This window comes from Sceloporus undulatus, chromosome 3, assembly GCF_019175285.1.
Source record: "Sceloporus undulatus isolate JIND9_A2432 ecotype Alabama chromosome 3, SceUnd_v1.1, whole genome shotgun sequence".
NCBI lineage: Eukaryota > Metazoa > Chordata > Lepidosauria > Squamata > Phrynosomatidae > Sceloporus > Sceloporus undulatus.
Genome location: NC_056524.1, coordinates 65,156,119 through 65,182,306, shown reverse-complemented (window position 1 = coordinate 65,182,306; position 26,188 = coordinate 65,156,119). Strand labels below are relative to the sequence as shown.

Sequence of the window (26,188 nt, the reverse complement as noted above, 5' to 3'; positions counted from 1 at the left end):
CATAAAGGCAAGCAGTATTGTTTGGTGGGTATTGGTTCATTTGTTTCTCCCAGGAATGTTTTAACATCAGCAACTGAGCCACTTTGTCATGCTTCTCCCATTAGAGGAACTGATGCTTGTCAGCTCCTCTGATCACAAGGGTGCCAATACTGTTATTGCACTGCTTGGATATCTGGGTTGTTTTACAGCCATTGCCAGTGATGCCAACAGCAGCTTGAATACATTGGTAGATGTGAGGGGGTATCCTAAAGTTTTAATTATCACCTTTAAAAAATTTGACAGAAAGTTTGTTTTGATTTGTAGTTGTTAACTTATCTCCAGATTTACACGTTTTTTCCCAGCGTTTCTTGGGCCTCCAAATACCTGATATTGTAGACATCTGCAGACTACGCCTTACGAGGGGGTATCATAAAGTAATAATTATCACCCAGATGTTATTATGGTATATTGATGAAATTTTGTCAGTGTCATCATTGGTCCCTAAGTGCATGATGTTGAGAAAATTAGCTCATTGTGTCCTTTATTTTTGTGACAGTTTGTGCCAGAAGTGACTAAAGTGTAAAAGTGTAAAATCCTCATAAGGTGCAATCTGCAGACTTCTACAATAATTTTATTCAGAGGATCAAGAAATGCTGGGGAAAATGTGTAAATCTGGATGGAGACTACATAGAGATAGGAACTACAAATCAAGACAAACTTTCTGTCAATTTTTTTTAAAGGCGATAATTAAAACTTTAGGATACTACCTCGTATATTCTTATTCTTGGATATTTATCCAAACTAGTAGAAGTAGCCCTGTTTTCTTAAAGTCAAGTAACTGAGGATCTGGCCAGACATTTTTCTGCTTCCTTGTCTTTCAGATAAGCAGCCTAGTCAATATAAGCAGGTCCTAAGAAAATCTTTTATTTTTAAGTATTTTCTTTCATTTGAAAAGCAAAGATATTCTTCCTCCAAACTTCACTCCTAAAAAAAAAGATATTGTGATGATTGAAAAACAGTTGTGTTTTGTCACTCATTCTGTTGATATGCTAGGCAGGTATTCAAGATTTTGTTTAGAAGACATTGTTACAGCCTTTCCCTAATTTAGAAGATGGCCAAAAATAAGAAAACTAAGGTTGTCAAGGAAACACATCTTAGCTCTGGGTTTTTAAGTAATAAATGAAGGAAGAAGAATAAAAGCCGAAGTTATTCTGCCAATTCATGTCAATTTGGTTTTTATAATTGTTATTCTTTTCTTCATGTATATGTTAGAAGACAGATTACTTTCTCCCAATATGATTACAGAATCCTGCTTTGGGGTCCAGCTGCTGTGGAGCATCACAAGACATGCAAGAGTTTGGGGAAATCATTGTGGCAGCAGCCAAGCATGGAAGAAATCATGTGTCTGCTAGACCGAGACATGATGATGAGGACCATTCTCCATTTCCCACAGCACCGCCATCTTCTGGCCCTAGAGGTGCCTTAGTTTGACCGCATGTGCCTGCCCATATTGATATACAGTAGAAAACAGTCACATTCTTGCAAGTGGTATCATGACAATTGTGGCATCTTGTTGATTTTGTCTAAGATTCTTTGTCCTGCAGGGTTTTCTCTTAACATGATGAATGTGCTTGCTTTGAATTGCAGAAATGCATCTCTCTGAATTCAAAGAGGTTTCATACTCTGAACCAACAATACTATTTGAAATCAAGGGATTAATCATTAAATTCCTATGCAGAGTTCCTATGGCTGGCTGCTTTGGTTCTTCATGAAACATTTTAAACAAGTTCCTTGCAAAAGAAAGAAGTAGACAGGCCAGCCAAGGATGTCTACAACACCCCAAACCATAGTAACCATTAACACAGCTGCAACAGTCATCTGGGTCATCAGTGTGTAGCAGTATTTGCATGATAGATTCTAGGAGGGGATTAGTATAGCAAATACAGTTCTTTGAAATCCACTAATACATTATTTTTATGTGCTGTGTTTTAGGAAGAACCAGAGCTCTTAAGCAAAGGCAAAACTGAAGTAGCTCTGAAGGATCTTTATGACCCATGTTTCCTCCTACAGCTCTTCAGTGAACTGCTGAGACCAGGTATTGGGAGTAATTATCTTGGCATATGGGGAACCATTCAGTATGAATCTTAGAAATAGACTCCAAGAAGAGAATGTGCTTAGATTTTAGTGTGATGAAAGCCCATTGGGTGCTACAAAGGTGTCCTTTGCACACTGGTCTAGACTAACACAACTATGGGGTGAATCACACCGCCCTGAAGGAGCAGCTTCTGGCAGCCTCTTTGAGTGCTGGATTGGGGCTGCGGCAACCTCAAGCCACAGTCCCAGTCCGGCATTTTTCCAGACCAAAAAGAAGCAGCAAAATGCCACTCCTTGTTGGGATGGAAAAAAGCTTTTTAAAAAAAATAGCTTTTATTAATTTTAACAAATTTTAAAAACAAACAAAACATCAAAGTGTAATACAAGACTTACATAACTTTGACTTCCTTATTTCTTTCATCCTATATACAGTTCCTAATATATTGTACTCTTGATTAATATCCTATCAGAATTTACTCCCTATATGTATACACTTCAAACAAATTGACTTAAAGCATTTCTTAAATAATTTCTAATTATCAGTACTATATGACACAAATCGGTATTTATCACTTAATTGCCTTATTTCTCTTATTCTTCTAAAGCAATGCTCATAAAGGAACGTTTTTCCTTTTAAAAAAAACAACAATCACTGGTTTCCAATGTTTTTTGGGGGTTTTTCGGGAAAGCCTTCGACTTCACAGTGGTTTCCAATGCTCTTTAAAACCTTCCATTGTTTTTTCCTTTATCATACGAGTCAGTTTATCTATCTCCATATATTCACATAATTTTAAATACCAGTTTTCTATCTTTGGTAGTTCTTTGCTCTTCATAATGATGCATATAATAATCTTGCTGCTATAATTATGTGAAATATAATTTGCCATATTTGCTTTCTAAATTTTGATCTTCTGTCATGTTTAATACCGTATATACTTGTGTACAAGTTGACCTCATGTATAAGTCGAGGGAAGATTTCAGAGTCAAAATCTTGGATTTTGGTATGACCCGTGGATAAGTCTAGGGTAAAACTTAGGGGGCTGTAAGGAAGGATAAAAAAGGAAATAGCACTTCTTCTTCTCTGGACCTCTCTCAACCGATTCCCAGGTTCTGGAGGAGAGGTTTTAACATCAGATTGAGAAAGAAAGCAAGTGGATTTAAATGGAAGTTGTTTCCATAGGAAGCAAGGTCTTCCAAAATGGACTGGAGACAGAAGCAAGTGGTTTTAAATGGAGAGTTTTTTCCATAGGAAGCAAGGTCTTGCAAAAGGGACCAGAGAGATAAGCAAGTGGATTTAAATGGAGAGTTGTTTCCATAGGAAGCAAAGGCTTGCAAAACAGACCAGAGAAAGAAGCAAGTAGATTTAAATTAAGAGGTTTTTCCTTAGGAACCCAGGGCTTGCGAAATGGACCAGAGAAAGAAGCAAGTAGATTTAAATGGAGAGGTTTTACAATAGGAAGCAACGGCTTGCAAAACAGAGCAGAGAAAGAGGGAAGTGGGCTTAAATGGGGAGTTTTTCCAATAGGAAGCAAAGGCTTGGAAAACGGGCTAGAGGGGGAAGGAATTGGTGTTCAATGGAAATTGGGACATCAGGCTTGCTTGCTTTAGGGCCCTCCTAAGCACTACTGGTGTATTGACTCTTATATAAGTCTACCCCAAATTTTAGGGTCAATTTTGAGGCATACATTTCTCAACTTATAGTCGAGTATATATGGTAGATACATTTTAGAATCAGATCGTCCATTAATATTTAACATTTTTTAACCTGGGAGTGGATTAATTTCCAGTATTCTTTTGCTCTTTCACAATTCCACCAACAGTGATAAAATGTATCAACTTCTCTCTCACATTTCCAACATGTATTGTTAATTTTATTCATTTTTGGAAGTCTAAAAGGAGTTAGATACCATTGGTATTGCATTTTAAACAAGTTCTCTCTTATGTCATAATTTAGAGTGTATCATATTCTTTTTTTCCAGTTCTTTTCTCTTTGAGTCACATATATATATTTTGGCCCATATCTTTGGCTCATTTAATCATGTATTCCTTTATCGTTTCACTTTCCATCTCATACTTTAATATCAGTTTATCTAATTTTCAAAATAAATGAGTTTTATTATCTTCATTTATCTTTTCAAATTCAATGTCAGCTTTACCAATACCCTATGTCTTTATGTCTTGGTTAAATTTCTCCTTCAGTCTTCGGTATAACTGGTGTTAATGTTTTGTGGAAGATGACAGGGATTTACATAACTGGATGCAGACTCTTTGTATCCCTTTCCTGAAGTGCACAAATATTTTATGTTCACTGGCACATATTTATAAAAAAGTTTGAAAACTAGTGTCCTATTCATTTTGAGCAACGTTTCCAGCTGCCCCCTCACATTGTTTTCTCGGTAAATGCTGTATTGTGACATCTGGTTTGTGTTCGCCCAGTAGCCATGACATGTTCAAAAACAGATGGCTGACTGATCATTTTAAAGCTTTAAAAGGAAGAGTAAATAGTTTTAATGAGCAGAGATCAAATATAACATTGACCAGAAAAAGGTTGGTATTTCTTATCTTCAATAATAATTTAAATGTCAAGTAATCACAGGGCTGGTCCATCTCAAATGTTGTTTTTAAAAACCTGCTTAAGGGGCATTGGTTGATTATAAACAGGTTGGGGCAGAGAGGGGTTTTCTGCAGTGATTGAAGAATTAGCTGAGGCTGCACTCTGTTGAGGAAGAAAGCCTACTTAATGTGGCATTTTAATAGTGTTCTATGTTGGGAATAAGTAACAAAAGGCAACCATAGTATACTTGGGAATTCTGGATCACACCTCCTTGAGGTCTTTCCTCTTTTCCTCCCTCACCCCCCCCCCCACCCCCCCAAAAAATATTTCCAGCTTCCCCTGTCCTGCCCTGAGAGTGTTTTGGCTGCAGGAGTCTGAGATGGATTGAAATGTGAAGGTAATCTTGTTTGGAGGAATATTGGTTGACCCTGTATTGATTAAGTTGAAGTTGGGAGGGCTGACAAGAATCTTGGCGGGAAGGCCCATTCCTAAGGTCTTTTAAGCAGAGGTGGTGGGGACTGAGGACAAGTATGGAGGTAAAAGGAAGTAGCTGGGAAGAGATATGTTGTGCAAGGGGTGTTTTGAGAAATATGTACAGCAAGCGTGTTCAGTTCAGTTTCCTAGGGCATGCAGTACTTGGAGTAAGTGGGTTGATAACATTTTTAGCCCCTTTGCTTAAAAAGCTCATCTGGTGAGAGGGCAGGGGATTTCTATTTTTGGAATAGCAGTCTTCCTCCCACCCTGTGCTTATTTTGAAAAGCATAGCTTCTTTTCATATCCTGTTTTCATGGATGATTTTATTTACACTCCTACTTTCTATTTTCCTTATTCTGGTGAGGGAGGATAGTAGTTTTATTACTGCAGTCTCACTTAGCTTGCAGGGTTTTTTGTCTGTGTGTCTCTCTCCTCATTTATTTTCTGTGCAAGGTGTTCTGTGAATGTGAAAACATTACTTTTCTCTAGCTTACGTCACAGGTATATCATCCCATTTATAGCCAAACCCAGATGTTTACCAAACTATCTTCCCTGCATTTTGTCTTTCTCAGTAATGCCATCCAATGTGAAGTTGAAGGCTTTCATGACCGGCATCCATAGTTTTTTGTGGGTTTTTCGGGCTCTGTGGCCATGTTCTGGAAGAGTTCTTCAGAACATGGCCACATAGCCCGAAAAACCCACAAAAAACAATGTCATCCAAGTTATAGATCTTGTTTTGGTTCCTCTTTGCCGCAGTTGCTAGCCAATTTGTCTGATTACAAAGGCTTCCTACCACTCATTCTGTATTTCAATGCTTTCTTTTGTCCTACAAAAAATCTGCTTCTGTTAAATCTTTTGACTGTATTACACTACCCTCACTCTGAACATGTCTTCCAAAACAATCCTTAACATTCTGGGCTATTTCAGTAGGTGGCCCAAAGGGCCTCTGTTATATTTTTGCTTCCTGCATGTGCTATAGCAGTACCCTATAGGCAAATGTTCTATAATTGATTTCCACTGGATGTAAAAACCTCAAATTACACAAAAATCAGGAGGAGGTAGGGAGAGACCCCTCTGGCAATATCTCGAAGTAATTGTTATCTTAGCAGCCTTCCCCTGATCTTTTCAAGGTTCTGTAAATAAACAGCATGTCCAACATAAATTAAGTTTACTACTTTATATGTCAGCATTGATTTCATTTTTCAAGGACAGATCCTCTTGCAACTGCTTTCTTCCATGATTGGTATTCAGTTTTTTTGGATTAGTGTTAGCTGGTTTATTTAGGTCTTGTCCTTAAAAAAAAGAACAATATTCTGCATTTGTTTACAGGATGCTTCTCTTGATAAGAGGGATTGTAATAAAGGTAGATCCGTCAGCTGTTCTGTACATATGATCAGTAGCTTGAATTAGAATCACTGCTCCACAAATAATAATTAATACAATCCTTTTTAGCTAACTATTAATCACTGATAGCATGGTGTAGTGATTGGAGTGTTGCAGTAGGACTCTGCGAGATCAGGTTTTGCATCTCTACTCAGTCATGGAAACTCACTAGATGACTTTGGGCAAGTCACTCTCTCAGCCTAAAGGAAGGTCATGACAAACCTCTGAATAAAACTTGCCAAGAAAGCCCCATGATAGGGTTGCCATAAATCAGAGCCGATTTGAAGACATATAACAAAACTGAATCCTCTCATGGTACATACCATTATGTGGTGCAGGTAATTAATGTGTTTTCTCTGATCTTAAAAACATACCCTGGTATAGTTGATCACAGGAGAATGCAGAGAGGTGTATTAATGATTGTGTTTTAGGTGAAGTGTGAAACCAGATGCAATATATGCAATATATCTCATGCCCTTTGGCTTAGAAAGGAGAGGAGCAGCTCAATGGATTCAACTTTGAGTTGTTCCTTGTTTCAGAAAAATACATAAAAGAACTTTTTTATAACCAGGTGTTTATTATGTCTGCTGAAGAGGTGCTGTAATTCTAAGATATATAGAACATATTCTTCAAAGCATTATTTTTGAGTTTTCTATTACAGTAGACCCTTGTTATGCACTAAAGATCCCCCGTGTATAACAAAATCCATGTATGCTTAAGTCCCATTAAATATAATGACATAGCAAAATGGTGTCCCCTATAAAAAATGGAAAATCAAGGTTTGATATTGAAATTTATACTTTTTTTGAACATTTTCAAACCGTGCATGCTTGAATCCATGTATTAAAAAAATCTGTGTATAAGAAGGGCCAACTGTACAAATATCTTAAAGTGGTTTCCTTCTTCCTTCTCCACAGAATGTGTTGTAGCTTGCCACAAGTTTGTTGATGTCAATGCTTTCGGCCTAGCAGTAGCAGCCCTTAGTAGCTATGATTGTAACATGAGAGCAGCAGCATACTATGTCCTGAATGCCTTTCACTCTCACCTGGAAGGGGCTCGATTTCGAGAACAGAAGCAGGTAAGGACAAGTTAACATTTTAGTGCTTCTAAACAACAGTAACTTACGTAAAGTTGAAGGCTTTCAGCTGTGGACAGGTCTACATAGAGACTACCAAATGCAGCATTCAAACACAAATCAAAGAACACGAGAGACACTGCCAGAAAAATCATCACTAGCAGAATACATTATAAATTATGTGTAAAATTGTTGATGAAATTGCTAATGTACTGTATTGTTTGATGTATTGTATTGCTTTGTATTGTGACATATGTCACATAACTGGCACAGTGTGAACCGCTTTGATCAGAAGAAAAAGCGGTATACAAATACAAGTTTTATTATTTATTATTTTATTAAACCTACTAGGGCACAGAATGCTATTTGAAAACACTGAATTTCTGGACCATGCCAGCAACTACCAGCGCAGAATGCACAGGTTTTGTTGTTATCCATCCTTGAGTCAATCTCGACCCATGGCGACTCTGTAGATGAGACATTTCCAAGATTCCCTATGCTCCACTGCTGTGCTCAGGTCCTACAAATTCATACCCTCCTTAATAGAGTCCATCCATCTAGCATGTGGTCTTCCTCTCTTTCTGCTTCCTTCTATCATTCCTGGCATTATTATTCTTTCCAGTGAGTCGTGCCTCCTCATGATGTGGCCAAAGTACGACAACCTCAGTCTAGTCATCATGGCTTACATAGAAATTTCTGGTTTGATTTGCTTTGGGACCCATTTGTTTGATTTCTTGGCTGTCCATGGTAACCTCAGCACTTTTCTCCAGCACCACATCTCACATGTCTTTAAGGGCATTCCATAGTCTTTCGTGATCTATGCAGTCAAAGGCCTTGCTATAGTCTATAAAGCACATGTTGATCTTCTTTTGGGATTCCTTGGTGCCCTCCATTAACCACCATATGTTTACAATGCCATTGAAATCCACAAACACTTGAACTACTTCAACAGGAAAGAAGAAATGCTAAAAGTAAATAAAGTTTGGCTACCAGTCCTGAAAAACATCAAAATCAAAACTCAACACTCAACAGACAATGGATTACCAATTAAATAGACACAAATCCTTTTTGCCTATCCCTCCCCCCACAACACACATCCAGGCTGGGCCATTCAACACAGGATAACACACAAACTAACTCCACCATTAACATGTAAACCACTTCCTCCCAAACAACGACACACACTTCCATGCCACCAACCTCTGAAGATGCCAGCCATAGATGCAGGTGAAACATCAGGAATACAGTAAATTCTTCCAGAATGAAAACCGCAGAGAAAACTAATAGTTAATTTAAATGGAATCCTGCTGGGTGAGACTAAAGGTCTGTCTAATCCAGCGTCTTGTATACCAGAAGTGGCAATCATGCAACCTTCCAAATATTCTTGGACTGCAGTTCCCAGCATTATTCACCAATGGCTTTGATGGCTAGCACCTGGTATAATGGCCAGAAGGCTGCATGGTTCCCACAAGATGCTGTATACAGTCATTTGAATATTTGCCCAGTTAAGGCTAGATACATTCAGGAAGCACCTCTTAAGATTCTGTCTTGCTTATTTTCCTGTATGGTACATGTGATGGTGATTTTTAATTTAAGTGTAGGACATATGAGTAAATCTAAATGTGGAGTTTAGTACCATTCATGCAACTTTTTTCTCCTGTAATATTTGTTCTAGTGATGATTTCTTTTATATAATTTCAAAGTAGATATAACATTTCTATTTCAATTGAGACTATTTCATTTTATTTCATTTTAAAAATACTTTGAGGGTACCAGGCTGTGAGAGTTTGTTGTTGTTCTTGTTGTTGGCAGTGTCCTTAGAGAAAATCCTGATGTTTTATAAAGACTAATTTTGTTGGTGCTTTTGAGCAGTGCCTGATGACCTCATACATCCTGTTTCCCAGTTGTTTATCTCCATTTCTTTTATGCTGCAGTTGCTCTACCTTATGGATGTTGTGCAAAATGGAATCAGCCAACCAAATCTGAGATTTACTTTCCCTTTGGCACTCTATATATCTAGAGTAGCCCAGCAAATGCTGAAGCCAGGTAATACAGGAGAAACTACTTGTGTTTGTCTCTAATCTTTAATCTCTAATCTTTTTTTTTTTATAAGGGAAGAATATTTTTGATATCTGATATTTCTAATAAGTTTTTAGTGGATTTTTGTTTGTTTGTTTGATCCTTTGTTAATGGTCATAGATGGCTTTGAGATTTAGATAATAATTTCTAAAGGCGCAACAGTGTCAGTCTGTTGCAACAAAAACAATGAAGAGTCTAGTTCCTTCTTAAATATTTACAAATTAATTATAGCATAAGCTTTTGTGGATGTAGTCCAAGGTATCCAATGAATGTTCAGGAATAAAGGCTGATACTGAAGTACCTTGCTTTCTGGTGGGACCTTGAAGCTAATGGCATTCTGAGAAAGCTACCTGTGTGTGGCACTACTGATCATAATGCCACAGTTGTTTCTTCAGAGTAGTTAGTTATAAACATGATGAATCTGCATGCTAAAATAACCATTCTTTTTTTTTTTTTTTTTTTACAGAGGAACACATGTACACAAAGCTGAACAAGTTCCTTCTCTCTCACCAATTTTTGGATTTGAAGAAAGTGCCAGGATTTTTTCACCTTTTCTACAGTTTTGATTTAGAGGTAATAAGAAATTATGCTGTGTGGACTGTCATTCCTAAACAGAACGACTTTTGTGCCTGCAAGTTAGTGCATACAGAATTTAGTGAAGAACTTCACTATCAAGTGTTTCTGAGAAACTCCATGTTTTGTACTTTGTCTTATTTTGTGAACATCATTGTTTAGTTCTCTATGGATGGAGGCATCACCCAGGATCTTCAGTGCTGAATACAAGATCACAAACTAATTATTCAGTTATGGAGATTTTTTTTACTCTCCTGTTGAAACATAATCATTAAGTTGTCCTTTTCTTTCTACCTCTTCACTACTTATTTCAAAACATTATTGAGTCTTTAATTAAAATAAGAAATGTGGCCATTTTAATTTATATCTATATTCAGTCACAAGTGAACTTTCTGATATAGAATATACATAGTCCTGTCATATATTGAGTATAGTTTCACAGAAGGTCTATGAAATCTTTGAAGTGAGATGAGGTGGCTTTCTGCAGTTAGATTTTTCTGATTCATAGAGGTTAGATTATCTTAGTAAATAAAGCCATTAGTACTGTGATTGTGAGTCACAGAGCACTAGTAGATTTTCATTTTTCTTCATGGTCTCTGTGACTCACACATTTGGGACCATCTTTGGAAATTTCTAAAGCTAGATCTCTCTGACCAAGCCTCCTCTCCCTGCCACCCAGCACCACACCTGCTCAGTGCAGTTGTTCCTCAGATCTCCACAGCTCTCTTTCATCTGCCATCATGGTTGCTTTGTAGGGGACTTTGTACATTAGCTATTCTTCTTTGCCTTGCAATTTATGGCATCTACAACATACTTTAAGAGGTGTGGCTCCTTTGGAAAGAAGATTCCCCAGACGGACAGCCATTCTAAGTGTCTCCTTGGCTTGGGGGAGGCCCACATTATGGATAAGTGTAGAGCCTTTTCTCACCAGGCCCGTGAGAACAGGGCTTTGTATCTTAAAGCCCTTCTCTGGGAACCAGGTATTAACATGACTGATCTCACCACCCAAAATAGTTCTAATACAGACAAAACGTCCCTCACGTATAAGGAACCTGAATACCATCAACTTTGGCTTCAGCCTTCTGATGATTCTTCAGTTTGTAAGAAGAAATCCAAATCTGTTGATATTCGTTCTAACAACATGTTATCTTGTCAGAAAAAATCCAAGCCTGCTCGTGTACCTTCAGTTTGTCCAAAGAAGTCAAATGTCCTAATGGTGCCTAATATCATTAATCTGATGATGTGGACTTGGCCTCATCTGTGACTCATTATGTTCCTACAGTGGCCCTTGTTATCTCCTGGGGTTTGGTTCCAGGACCTCACGTGGATAACAAAATCCGTGGATGCTCAAGTACCATTATGTACAATGACACAGTAAAATGGTACCTCTTATATGAAATGAGAAAATCCAGGTTTTCTTATTGGGATTTATATATTTGGGGGAATATTTTCAAGCCATGGATGCTTGAATCCATGGATAAAAATATCCATGGATACGGAGGGCCAGCTGTACTCTAGAATACTTGGAAGAAGACTTTCTTGTCCTGGAGTTGGACCTGACAGATGTCCAGTGTCTGGTGTTGCATTTGTAGGGTAAGGTGCTTGTTCAATCTTCCATCGTCACTGTAGTAAGAGGTAGATCTACCATTCCTTGCTTGTGCCTCACATCCCCAGGGACAGGTCCAGGTTGCCAGTTCATCGGCACTTGCCTAGCATGCTGCAGGAACCATGTCATCAGAAGCTTCTTTATCATCATCATCCTCCCCCAGCTCCACCAGTAGATCAGTACAACAATGACTGCTTTGAGGCCCACCAGCCCCAAGAGCCCCACCATTGGCCTGTCTTGAATCCGCCTCATCCATCTGGTCATCCACTTATTGTAGATCAACCAACTTTCACCTGATCAGTGGGTGTGAGGCCTCTGGCTTCCTTTGCTCCTCCTCCCCTTTCTCAACAATAGGCTGTTCCTTTGGCATTGACTTTGAGGAAGGAGCGCTGAGCCATCTCTTCTGTCTGTGACATTCCCTCCTGATACTCTCTCTGTTCCCATTCTTCAACCTTTGCCTCTGAAGTTTCTGACTCCATGTCTCTGCTGCATGATCTTGGCCTCCTTATAAACCATAGAAAATCACAGTTGTATTTGATCCAACACATCCAATACATCAGTGCTGTGCTGGATTGTCAGTTGGGCAGAAAATACCTGCCTCTCGACAGCACACACCAGATTGTGGTGGTCACTCTCTGCATTCATCAACTCAAGGCATACAAGCAGAGGATGTGTGGGTGCTGCTCATATTGATAGCCTCGACTATCAACCCCCTTCTCTCAGCTTTGAATGCATACTCTCCAGGACTGGTTTCTCTCCATGCTCATCCCAGTATTGGATGGTCCCCAATAAGGCTTTGTCCCCTCTCCCAGTTCATCAGTTGCTACTCTACGCTACTCTGTCAAACCTGTTAATGGGTATTCCATTTCCATCCCCCAAACCATAAGAATAATGATAATGGATGGGGAACTCACATGGAGACTCTAGCCATTAGAGGTACTTGGCCTCCTTAAGAAAAGAGGAGCTGCAACAACTTTCTCAAACTACTTGCTGTGTTCAAAGTTTTTGTAGCCTTCAAATCTTTTCTTGCTAAACCTCATGTTCAGTTTGTGACAGACAACATAACATGTTATTTTATTTGAACAAGCAAGGAGGTGCTCACTCCTGGATTCTTTCTGACCTCACCATCAAGATGCATCATGAGGGATATCACTGCTATTACAGTTTCCTTCTAGGGAAGGAAAACATTTTGGCCAACATTCTCACCAGATTGCAAACTCGATTTCACATGTAGAAGCTGCTTCCTCGTGTCCTCCATGAGATGTTTGACCATTGAGACAATCCAAAGCTGGACCTGTTCGCTAGCAGTGACAGCCATCAGTGCCCTTGCTATTGTGGCTGGGGACCTCCTAGGCCAGACATGCTAGATCTTCACTAGAATTATCTTTTCCTCTACATCTTCCCCTCATCACTATCATCATGGAGAAGGTCAGAGACATATATACAGACTTAATTCTACTGGCACCTTTGTGGCCTCAAAGATAGTTCTCCACATTCCTGCACCTGTCTCATTGTTGCGTTTGCAGACTCCTATTTTGTCATCTTGTCACCCAAGCTGGTGGTTGGATTTGACCTTGGGATCTTTCTAATTTTTGTCTCATGGCTTGGAGAATATTCCTCCAGAGGCATTAACCACCCTTTGCTCTGCACGTTGGACTGGAAGTTGTATTGCTGTAAGTGGAACAGCTTTCTTTATTTTCTCAGTGACATTCAGGTATACTGCCATCCAGTTTCCAACTATATTCTTCCATTCCTGTCTTCCTTCACTTCACAGGTACTCTCTATTTCTTTGATAGGAGTTTATGTGGCTGCTCACTCAGCCTTCATTTGACCTTGAAACTTAACTGAACCTTTTTTTCAGAGGTTTTGTTAATACCTTTTCCTCTCCCATCACTCCTGCCTGGAACTTATGGTTTGGTCTCTTCCTGTTAAGGAGGCATGCTTTCTAACTCTTTGCCTTGTGTGACTTTTGGCTCTTCACATGAACAACTGTATTCCTTGTGACCATCATCTCTCCTAGGAGAGGGGGTGAGCTGGCCACTTTGAAGGTGGACTTGTCCTTCCTCCAGTTCCACAAGGACAAGGTGATCCTGTTTCCAGATGTCATTTCCCCTCCAAAGTGACTTCCCCCTTTCATTTGTCTCCGCAACTCTTGTTTCTGACCTTCTTCCCAAATCCATTAGCTGATGCCAACAAGTCTGGTGCACACTAGACATCAAACAGGCCATTGCATTCTGTGCTGATGAGACAAAGCATTTCAAGAAATCTAGATTTTTAATGCTATGGGACTCATAAGCAAGGTGGCTCCTACCATCTGCCAGGAAGCCAGAGCCTACCTCTGTCTGTTATCATTCCATGAGAGCTCTGTCCACTTCATCTGCATTCTTGGCTGGTATGCCCATTCAGACTATCTGTCCAACGGCTACTTGCGCTCAGCCATTCACCTTTCTAAAGCACTACAGTACTTGATATTCAGGCCTGAGACTCTACTTCTTTTGGCTTGCCTGTGTTTCATTCATCACAACCATAGTCAGACTCCATCCAGGTGTGTCTAGCTTGCCAGTCTCCTTTATTTGTGAGTCACAGAGACCATGAAGAAGAAAAGCAGGTGGCTTACTTGTAACTGTGGTTATTTCCTGCCTCTCCCTGCAGATTGAGGTGGGATTACAGCAAAAAATTCAGTAGTACAAAATGCAAATACAATGTTATCTAAAAATACAAACAATAAAACTGCTACCAATTATTAAAATATCCAATCGTCATCTGTTCCCATACTACTGAGTCGGAAGTGGGAGTGTTCTTTAGGATCAGTTATAGCAGATCAAATGGATAGGCCCTGCTTTACTTCCTTGGTTGTTGGCTACTCTGGCAGATATGGAACTGAGGAAGTTTGAATAGGAACAATATTGAGCATGTACAGGGTGCAGGCTTGGGCAAGAGGTCTTGCTCTAGAAATTTCTGAAGATGGTTTGCACAGGTGCAGAGAATCCTATATATGTTGAGTTCACAGATGACCACTTGAAGAACCACAGCAGCTATCTGCTTTTTTGGTTTTATTCTAAAACAGATGTTAGTTTGAGATTAATATATATGGGGAGGAAATACAATGGAAAACCTGTATAATTTAGTTTCGTTATTTGTTTCTCTGACAGCACTTTGTGTTTGTTTTTTGTGTTATAGCACAAAATGGAACGTGAATGGGTCCTAGCCATTATTAGAGAAGGACTCAGAGATAAACACTGCTATGAGCTGTATGATCACCAGAGAATTTTCCATGTCATTCTGTCCTTCTTCCATAGCCCACTATGTGATGAAGCCACCCAGGTAGTGGAGACTTTCTTTATCATTAGAAATACTTTGGTTCAATCTTATGTGAAAGCAGTCCAGTTAGCTTTAACATCTCAAGTGTTTAACTTCTGTGGCCAGCATGATAACATTTGCAAAGTATTCTGGTGTTGTGCTTTAGAAATTAATTGTAAAATCTGATGGTATGATAAATTCAATATAACTTCAGTGAATCATCGCTAGGTATGTTATTAAAGTCTGCACTCCCTGAGCTTAATTATAGCTGAACATAATGTGACATAAACTTCAAATGAACTTGCATAGTTTTGCTCTGTAGGTTATGAAGGACTGTTAACCAGCTAAACAGAACAATGCTTTCAAGTCATTTCCAACTTACGGCAACCCTAAGGCGAACCTATTGCAGTGTTTTCATGGCAAGATTTGATCAGAGGAGGTTTGCTATTGCTTTCCTCTGAGGCAAGAGAGTGTGACTCGCCCAAGGTCACATAGCCGGTTTTCATGGCAAATCAAGAATTTGAACCCTGATCTCCAAAGTCATTGTACAATGCTCAAACCACTACACCACACTGGCAATTTAAATGGAACAATAGAATCTTATTATTTGCTAGTTGTATTGTATGTTTTAGTAGGTATACGTTAATGGACCTAAAAGTCCAAGGCAAAAAATTACATTTTCTCTCTTAGTGCTAAGGGTACATATAAAAACATGATTAACTTATTGAAAACACTAGCTGCAGAGTCTGGAGTATATTTACTAAACAAGTAGAAATACAGTAGCAGTCATCAAGTGTCCTTATAACTCTAGTCTTCATTATGGCATGAAGGAAATTACTTATGAAATGGGTAAGGTGTTGCCTTTATCCACCATTCTAGGGTAACCCTCCCAATCTGGTCCATGTGTTCCACTATATACTACCCTCATGTTGTATTTATTTGAAAAAAAGGTATTGTAAACAATTTTCTGATAGTATTTTACTGTGAAATAATTAAAAAGACGTTTGTGTATGAATGGAAAATTGCTATACAACTGTGGAACATTCTACTGTAATTTTGGCAGAAAAAACCCTTCATTATGTACATTCAAGAAAGATTAATGAAACTTGTGTTTCTTTATGCTGAAATAGTTTCTGCTCCTCTCTTCCCTTCTCTAATTATAATGGCAATCTGATATTTTTATTATGAAAAGATTTATGCACACAGTAACTTAATTGTAACATTTGAAGCAAAATACCCTATATCTTGCCAGATATTGTGGGTTGCACTTGATTGTCTTTTTGCTTGCAGACTGCCTTTTCTTTGCCCCCTCATTATTCTCCATTGGATTGGGAGATCATTTGGAACAATGTGTAAGATGATAGAAAGCCTACAGGAAAAATAAGAAATCGGCAAAATTTGCCTCCCTCCACTATCTTTTCACAGAAGGCTCCACGTGCGTGGCAAGGAGCCTTACATAAGCAGATGGACACAGTTGGATACAACCCTTTAACTTTTGCAGCCTCAATCTGTTGATACATTACATAATTAATGCTGTTTAACATCAAGGCTTTATCCTGGCATTTGTAATCTGTTGTGACATCAGAGCTCTCCAACACAGAAGACTAAATATCTCACAAAATTACAAATCCCAAAATTCCATAGCATTGAGCTGTGATAGTTTAAGTGGTGTCAAACTGCATTAATTCTGCAGTGTAGATGCAGCCCATGTCAGATTGTTTAATGACTGATTCCAGAATGGTAGCCATGTTAGTTTGTTGCAGGGGGAAAAACATTTACCTGTTAGTATTTAAGGTGCTACAGAACTCTTTCCTTGTCTCTTAAGTAACAATCTATAATGTTTTGTCTTTCAGCATCAGATTCTAGAAATACTCCAAAATGCAGCATATATCACAAAAGCGGCCTATCAACTAATAAGAGATCATAGTCTTTTAACCTGGATATTATCTGTCCTAGAGAAAAGGTACACAAAGAGCTTCTCATAGTTCAGGGACAGTTATTTACTTTTCTTGCACATATTAAATAAGCATATGTGTGAGGTAGTTTTTGTTGCTGACACACATCACTGTATGCAGTCAGAACAACCTAAGCCATTTACATGCTTCTGTTGCTTAGAGTTGTTTAAAATTTCAGTAAAGGCAGATCTTTCAAATCAGAGTTCAAAACTTGTATCAAATCCTTGTCCCTGTTGAAATTTCAGACTGTAGAGATTATTCTGAAGTCTGTGTTTCCATGACGCAAAGCATTCTATGTTAAAATACGGTCTCTTCAAACTCTATGATTCAATGAACAGCCATAGGTTCATAAAGTCAGGCACAATCTACTATATTATATATTTTTTTTGGTTGAACAATTCTTGAAGGGAGCATTTTATTTTATTTATACAGTGGTCTCTTGGTATATGCTGGGGTTGGTTCCAGGATCCCCTGTGGATACCAAAATACAAGGATGCTCACGTTTCTTAAATATAGTGAAATGTCCCTTATATAAAATAGCAAAATCAAGGTTTACTATTTCAAATTTATATTTCTTTTGAATATTTTAAAACTGTAGATAGTTGAATCCATGGTCTATGGATATGGAGGGCCGACTGTACACTTCTGTGCCACTTTTCCTGTTTAATTCAGGGGGATGATGGGGCATTTTAAATGTTCATGAAATGGAATGTAACAAAATGATAACTGAACAACTCACTTTGGTAATAATTCATTAAAAGCCTAAATCGTTTCTGGGGGGCAAATAAAATCCAACATCCTCTTCTCTTAAAAAATAAAATTGAAAGGGTTTTCTTTCTTAAAGTTCAAACCAGTATCTGCTAGTATCTTATGTAAAGGTCAAATTGGTAACCATGGTTTCTCCTGTGTCATTGTCCAGCATTGCTGATACACACCTGTGCCATTTAGTAACTTCAGCAATCTTTAACTTAAACCGTAAGGAGTCATATTAAACTGGGTCAAAGAAAATTGCATCCAAACATTGCCTGTCAGTTTCCAAGAACATGATCCAGCTAATGCGTCCACCACTGTGTTGAGACCTTTTTATTTCTACTGCCAAAACCTTCATTTCCACTGCTGTAGTTAAAACTGACAGAAACACCCAACACATTCTTGGTCTGAATCTGTAACTGCAATTTTCAACATTCCTTGCCACTGGCTATGATAGGTGACTTTTAGGAGAAGCAGTTCACCAATAACCAGAAGACCATACAATTCCCACCCCTTCTGTAAAGCTATTTAAAATAGTTTCTCTTTCATGACTACCAGTTCCTAAAATAATGCCTTCGCTGTGAGAAATATGAATGCCCTAAATTTGTTGTTAAAACCTTTCCAAAAGAAAATCTTTATTCTCCTTCCATCTGCAGCTACCCCCCACATCTTATTGTGGACCCTGAACACATTAAGGCAGATTCTGAGGAGTGGGGATGGGAAATTTCCCACATTTCCCATTCCAGTGGTGAGGAGGTTAATTGGATATAGCCTGAAGATTTAATTTCACAGCACCTTTTAGATTGTACACTAAGATACCTGGTGGTGCAATGGTTAAATGCCAGTATTGCAGCCACAAGGTTGTGAGTTAATATTGCAGGGCTCCAGGGTCCACTCAGCCTTCCATCCTTTCTTAGGTCATTAAAATGAGTACCCAGCTTGTTACAAGGGCAAAATCAAAATACATTTTATACACCATCTTACTGTGCCATTGCATTTAATGGGACTTGAGTATTCACATGTGTGTGTGAAACCTGAAACCAAACCCCAGTGGATACCACGTATCCCCTGTATACAAATGTAGGTTGAGATTGCAGAATCAGGGGCATAAGTGATCGTCAGCATTCTTTTGTGGGTTTTATGCATTGCTTTTTAATTCTAATTTCTCTCTCAATTGGTTAAGGTAAAATAAAAAGATAATGTTTTGTGCAGTTAGATTCTTGAGGCTGGCATTGTTGAAGGCAGATAAAACTAGAGTACTTTCAAAAATTCCCTTTAATATGAAATAAATAAACAAATAATCTAGTATGCAAATATATAAGTATATATAAATAAAACAAAATGAATGTTTGAATAAGAAATTTATCCTTCTTTTCATTTGTAAACTTCCTAGGTTTTTAGAAAACAAGGTGTTAAATCATGTAATCTCCTTAGTCCATAATCTTTGGGTAACGAATTTGGGAGATAAGCGAAAGTCACTTGGAGTACCTTGCAAAAAACAGCTACAAGCAAATCAGAAATTCCTTCCTCTTCAGTTTATCAGTGAATTTCTCCATATTTTGATCACACTTCTTAAACACATTCGGTAAGTATCCTGTTTTCAAAAGCACTGCGCAGTTGTATTGCCACAACATTAAAAGTTTTCATATTGTCTTAAGTTCTTGCAATCTCTGATAATTAACCCTTTGTTATGTATGGCAGCAAACCCTTTTTTTTTAAATTGGCTTATCTAGAAAATTGTGAAATGGTCTGGCTGAATCAAAGCTATCTTTCCAAGGCTTAAGCAGTGCTGTGTTCAGTGAGACCCTGCCTTTGGTATTCCGTGTTTGTTTTTGTTTCTAAATATAATCAAGATGGCCTTAATGCTGAAACATTTTGTTGAGTTATGAGAAAGCTCTGCTGAAGTAATTTTTTCAGTCTGTGACTTCTCAGAATAATTGAATAGGGATGTAGTGGTGACTAGAAGGCTTGCCGCCCTGGTGGCATGGTAATTAAATGTTGGTACAGCAGCCACAGGATTGTGAGTTCAAACCCGGGGATTCAAAGCTCCACTCAGCCTTCCATCCTTTCGTAGATTGGTAAAATGAGTATGCAGCTTGTTGGGGACAATTAGTTCAGATTTTAAACCACTTAGAGAATGCTGAGTTTACTGATAAAAATGTACATACTATTACTATTTCATAGCAGAAAGTGGTAGTTTCAAAAGCTGTGACACTGGCTTAGTTACTGGTTTACAACCAGCATATGAACTGTTTTATTAGAAAATCTACTATCGCAAACCTGCACTTTGATAAAACAGAATGAGTGTGCTCAGTAGTGTACCTATTTCACTACAGTTGGCCCTTCACATTTGTGGCTTTGACACTTGTGGTTTTGATTATTCACGAGGCCAAGGCCATGTGCGTGCACACTCCTCCTCCTCCTCCCTCCCAGGCTTTTAAACTTGGGAGAAAAAAGCTTCAAAGGGAGGGAGCAGCCAGGAGGGGTGCATACACCAATCCTGTGTCATTCTCAGTGGGGTAGCTGCCTTCCCAAGGCAGCTATCCCATCTGGAAAAGGGGCAGAAGAGGAGGATCAATCCCCCTTGTGTCTTTCCTGGTGGTATAGCTGCCTGAAGAAGACAGCTATCCTATTGGGAAAGGGGCAGGGGAAGAAGAAGAGTACGTTCGCCTGCTTGTTTTCTCCCACCCACTTGTCCATTGAACTGGCCTCGGGGGGGGGGGGAGTTATGCACAGTTTTTCCAAATTCATAGTTTTACCCCATTTTTCCACATCCCTTAAGCCTTGCGAATGTGGAGAGCTGACTGTATATTCTTTTTGCTCCAATTTATTACCTCGGTTTCTTGTTTTGTCTGGGATGGGCGAGAATACAGTGGTACCTCGGGATACGAAATACCCAGGTTACGAAATTTTCGGGATACGAAAAAATCCCATAGGAAATCATTGTGCCGGGTTACGAATGTTTTTTCGGGATACGAAGAAAATTTTTGGTGCTTTTTTCGGCTTTTTCGCACGAAACACGGCTTTTCCCCATTAGCGCCTATGGCAATTCGGCTTACGAAGGCTTTTCGGGTTACGAAAGCGGCCGCGGAACGAATTAATTTCGTAACCCGAGGCACCACTGTATAACCATCACTTCCTTCATAACAACAGTTATTTAATAAAAAAGTGACTTTGTTTGAGTCGAACAGTGTTAGACCCTGTGGGCGCGTGTGTAGACCAGGGGTTGGCAGCTATAGGGCAAATCCCATATGATCACGTCCTGCATTGTCTATCCTGTGCCTCCTATCTCCCCATAGGAAGCCATTCCCGTCCCACCAAAATAGTCCAATAGCAGTCTCAAGCCTCTGGAAGTCCTAGGGCCATCTTGCTTTATTTTTGGACCTCTTTAACCTTTGACTAGATGGTCACTTCCTGTTTTCAAAAAAAGGCCCATCTGAACACTCCTCTGACTGGTGCCAGGGGGCTACTGAGCCATATGGGGACAAAAAAGTACCCCACAGGGAATCTTGGAGGCTGTATGTATGCAATGGGCTGTATTTTGCCCACATCCGTTATAGACAGATAGATACACACACTGTTTTAATTTTTCCCCTCTTTCTTTTGCCAAACAGGGTCAACTTGGATTTTCCTAACCTGATCCAGTTTTTCAGCACATTGAGTTCTGTATTAGAATACCGCATTCTGGTCATTGAAGCCTTCAGAGAAATGGGCAGATTTACTGTAAATGAGCATGTCCTGTCAAACAAAGATGTTTTGCTGCTTTTGCACAAATGGAGCATCATCAGCAAAGATGTGGAACTTCAAAATGATCTGCAGATAATTGCACAACAGTATCAAACTAAAGACTTGCTTAGTAAGTTCTAAATATAAGCGATTTGTTTTCTGTTGAATTCTATCTATCAAAGCAAATACTTCTGAGAATTTCTAGGAGCCAGAAACTTAAATAATCAATACTAGAAAGGAAAGGAAAATCAGTAAAATTTGAAGCTATGCTTATTTATTTAATATTGTGCATAATATAAACAATAGGATTGTAAGTCTCACTATATGATTCTTTACATGTTTTTAAAACATTCCTGAAAATGTTTAAATGAATTCTTATTACCTGACATTGCCACCACTTTACATGTGTGATGCATTATGATCTTTATGAGCTTATTAAGGCCTTTCTAAGCTTGGACACTTTAAGTTCCCGATTGATGTATGTCTTTAGATTTCACAGATGCTGAGAAAAAATAACCAAAAAGTCAGAACCTGCTCTTACAGATAATTCTTAGAATCAGTTTCCCTTCCATTTTGTGGGTCTCTATAGAACACAGAGCCCAGTGCATATATGTAGGTGGGGAAAGTGTTTGCTTCTTAATTTGTGCAAAAGATTAAACTTGGGTTGCTTTGTGTTCCTCTCTGCAGTTCCTCTCTGACTGCATTTTCTCATTTGGTAGCATGTCCTCTTACCCCATATTTTAGTTTAAAGTTGAAAATGGGATTGAACATCATTGGCATTTACTCTTGAAAGAAAACAAAGCTCATGGGAATGGTGGTTCTTGTAATTGTAGTGCTTATCTCATCAGCTTAGATACTCTAACTAATCACTTTCTTCCTGTTTGAACATTAATGAGAGGGAGGGATGACTGAGAAAGCACTGTAGGCAGACTAATGCAATTTTCCAGTTTATGTCAATCCAGCATAAGAGCAGTGCTGTTTCAGTTAAATAAAAAGAGCCTTCTCATTTTTAAAGCTTCTTTCTAAGAAATACTTGAGCAATGTTTGCATTGCTTCTGCTATTTTTGAAGGAATATTATTTGCATTGCTTCTGCTATTGTAAAAGGAATAACAACATTTTATTTAAGTATTTTTGGCTGATGTAAATTTGTGGAATTCTAGTGGCCTCAAGATAGATATTATCTCCTATTTCGGCTTTTGATGATATGTTGGGATACTGACCTTGTTGCTATTTAGTCATTTTTCTGTGTTACAACCACAGTCCACTAGAAGGTGGTTTTGTGTAACAGTATTCTCTTAAATCCGTGCTTCTCTGCCTCACTACTAGCTTTTTCATTTTTTATTCCCTTTCTCACCAAAACAATTCCCTCTTTTCATTTTCTAAATTATTATATATGAGGTGTTACCTTTTTTTTTCTTTTTCTTTCTTCTGTACAGAAAATATTAAAGAAAAAAACAAACCAGAGATGCCTTTTCGAACATTATCTCAGCTTGCTCAGAAAAAGAATCTAATTGAAACAGAAACAGCATCTGAGTGGAAACAATTACATTTAGAGGAATGCAAATCAGTTCTAAGATCTATACTTGTCCAGTGGAAACCTGTGTTTCTTGACATGTCAGTAAAGTATCCAAAAGAGCAGAACAGCTATAGCAACCCTACTCTTTCATGTAAGATTGCTTACTTAGTATTCAGATGGCTTGTGAAGTCCCACATTGACAGTATCCTCAATGTACAAAATGTACTTTTAACATTCAAGTGGCTTAAAAAGAATGTGTTGCAAAATAGCACTGTGGTAGAGGAGATTCTTAAAGATGAAATGCTAAGAAGTGATATATTTAAGATTTACAACAGCATTTGGAGTGCCACTGAAGACAACATTGTGGAATTGAGTGATCTTTCTCTCCTCAATGATACCATGCTTCATCTACTAGATTTTCAGGATTTGAACACAAAGGATTTCCATGGGATTGTGAGAAAGTTCTGCCTTTCTTCAATGGCAGAGGAGGACACAATGAAGAAAGGTACTGTAACTTACTTTACTTTCAGCAAGACATCAGAATAAAAGCTATAAGTTGTTTTTTGTTGTTGTTAATTGCCATCAAGTCGACTTCAACTTATGGTGACCCATGAATGAGAGATCTCTAGGTAACTCTCTCATCAACAGTCCTGCTCTTGTCTTGCAGACTCAGGAATGTGGCTTCCTTAACTATCTGGAATGTAATCTTCTTTTCCTACTACCATCTACCTTACCAAGCATTATTGTATTTTCCAGTGAGACATGTCTTTTCATCTGGCCAAAGTACAGCAGTCTCAGTTTAGTCATCTTGGCTTCTAGGGCTGCATCCGCACTACAGAAATAATCGGATTTGACACCACTTTAACTGCCATGGCTGAAAGCTGTGGAATTCTGGGAACTGTAATTTTGTGAGACATTTAACTTTTTCTGACAGAGAGCACTGGTGCCACAACAAACTACAGTTCCCAAAATTCCGTAGCATTGAGCCATGGCAGTTAAAGTAGTGTCAAATTAGATTATTTCTAAAATGCAGATGCAGCCTAGGGGAGAGTTCAGGCTTGATTTTCTCTACATATACATCTTTCTATTCCATAAAACTAAGAAATGTAGGAGTGGACTGAGAGAGCAAAATAAGTTCCTGTTGTGAAAAACATAATAGGAACTCTGTTATATAAAATATGCAATGTGTTTTAACTAATTGTGATGTTTAATATGTTTTTATCTTACTTAAATTATTTTTATTGTTTTAATCTGTTTAACTTGTTTTAATGTTACTTGTGAACCACACAGAGATCTTTTGATGTAGGGTGCGCTATAAATATTTTAAATAGTAATAAATAAAGGATAAAAATCAATGGTAAAAACTAGACATTAATTTTGACTGTCTTTTTTAAATTTTCTAGCTGCAGGAATGTTCCTCACTTCTGTTTACATTGGAGACATTTGGCTGGGAGCAAAACAACCAGACATGTTCATAAATCACATTAAATTGGTATGTGGAGCAACAGATAGGAAGCAAAACAATGATCAAGAAATGTGGAAATGTGAAGAACCAGTGGTTTCTCTATGCAAAGACCTTTACTCTCTGCTAATTTTTACCACACTTTTCAGTCCTAGCCATTGTATCTGTTGTGCTGTCTAATCATTAATTAAAATTCTGTGGAAAATCTACAGGAAATAACTTTAGTATTTATAACTTATCTTTTATACAGAACCTACATTAGAATGATGCTGTACATTTTTTACATCTTTTTAAAAAATAAATATTTTCTATTAATTTTTACAGAATTTGTCAAAGCTGGATTTCAAGGCTATTTTTATGTTATGTTTTGACATGCTTGGCCACTTGGAAGTTAAGGCTGCTACAAAAGCATAGCATAGACCAATCTACAGTGCTAGTCTGTAGTTGCCTTCTTCTGTGTATTTACAATTAGTAGTAATTATTAATGTAAACATGTTTGTTGGTGTAAGTTATAAACCGTAATGAACCTATCTAGCTCATGCTTCATGGAAGTGAATGAGGCTGAGGTCTTCAGCAATGTTCATTTCATTGGATGTTCAGTCAGAAATTTCTACTTGATTATGAGACATTATTAATCTCTTGTTTGAGATGGCCCGGGTATTGTCAAATATAGCCAGTGCACAAATAAGTTATATTGACCTCACAAGGATATATGTTGCAAAATCTTTAGTACACAAAACAGTTTTCCTGTGATAACACTGTATTTAGAGAGTTTTGGTGATACGAAGCCTCCCCCCCCCCACACACACCAAATACATTGTTGAACACTTGATGCCAGAGTGCTAGCCTGTTTCAGAGGTCTTCCAATCTAAACACTACACAGGGGTAAGGAGGGTAGGATGGGATGAATAGGCAGGCATCTGTTTTCAGTTTTTATCAGCTCTTGCGTAACACTAATAAGTGGAGTCATAGAATCATAGAGTTGGAAGAGACCGCAAGGGCCATCCAGTCCAACCCCCTGCCATGCAGGAAATCTAAATCAAAGCATCCCCGACAGATGTCCATCCAGCCTCCTTTTAAAGACCTCTAAAGAAGGAGACTTCACTACACTCTGAGGAAGTTTGTTCCACTGTCAAACAACCCTTACTGTCAGGAAGTTCCTCCTAATTTTGAGGTGGAATCTCTTTTCCTGGAGCTTGCATCCGTTGCTCTGGGTCCTAGTCTCTGGAGCAGCAGAAAACAAGTTTGCTCCTTCCTCAATATGACATCCCTTCAAGTATTTAAACAGGGCTATCATATCACCTCTTAACCTTCTCTTCCCCAGGCTAAACATCCCCAGTTCCCTAAGTCATTCCTCATAGAGCATGGTTTCCAGACCCTTCACCATTTTAGTCTCACCAGTTCTTGCCTTGTGGGGACTGCTACTTTTTCCACTACTGTCATCACTCTGCCTGAATTTATCAGTAACTTTATCTTAGTATAGTGACCCCAAAGGCTTTGTGTGTGTGTTTGAATACAAAATAATTTAACAAAAGAACACTAGTGGTTTGAGTGTTGGACTCTGACTTTGGAGACCAGGGTTTTATTGCTCGCTCAGCCATGAAACTCACTGGATGACCTTGGTCAAGTCACATGCTCTCAGCCTCAAGTGAAGGCAATGG

General features: G+C 38.5%; 1 protein-coding gene across 1 annotated transcript in view; it reads left to right on the top strand.

The window, feature by feature from the left end:
* The window catches only part of URB1 (URB1 ribosome biogenesis homolog), an 81,366-nt gene extending 56,518 nt beyond the window's left edge, over positions 1-24,848 (top strand). The window contains 11 exon segments of the mRNA XM_042458659.1: positions 1,285-1,456; positions 1,972-2,074; positions 7,402-7,562; positions 9,494-9,605; positions 10,105-10,211; positions 14,998-15,141; positions 16,971-17,080; positions 19,216-19,407; positions 21,437-21,678; positions 22,986-23,570; positions 24,469-24,848. Coding sequence (XP_042314593.1) covers positions 1,285-1,456; positions 1,972-2,074; positions 7,402-7,562; positions 9,494-9,605; positions 10,105-10,211; positions 14,998-15,141; positions 16,971-17,080; positions 19,216-19,407; positions 21,437-21,678; positions 22,986-23,570; positions 24,469-24,707 — 2,167 coding nt within the window. The 3' untranslated portion in view covers positions 24,708-24,848.
* The last annotated feature ends 1,340 nt before the right edge of the window (positions 24,849-26,188 follow it).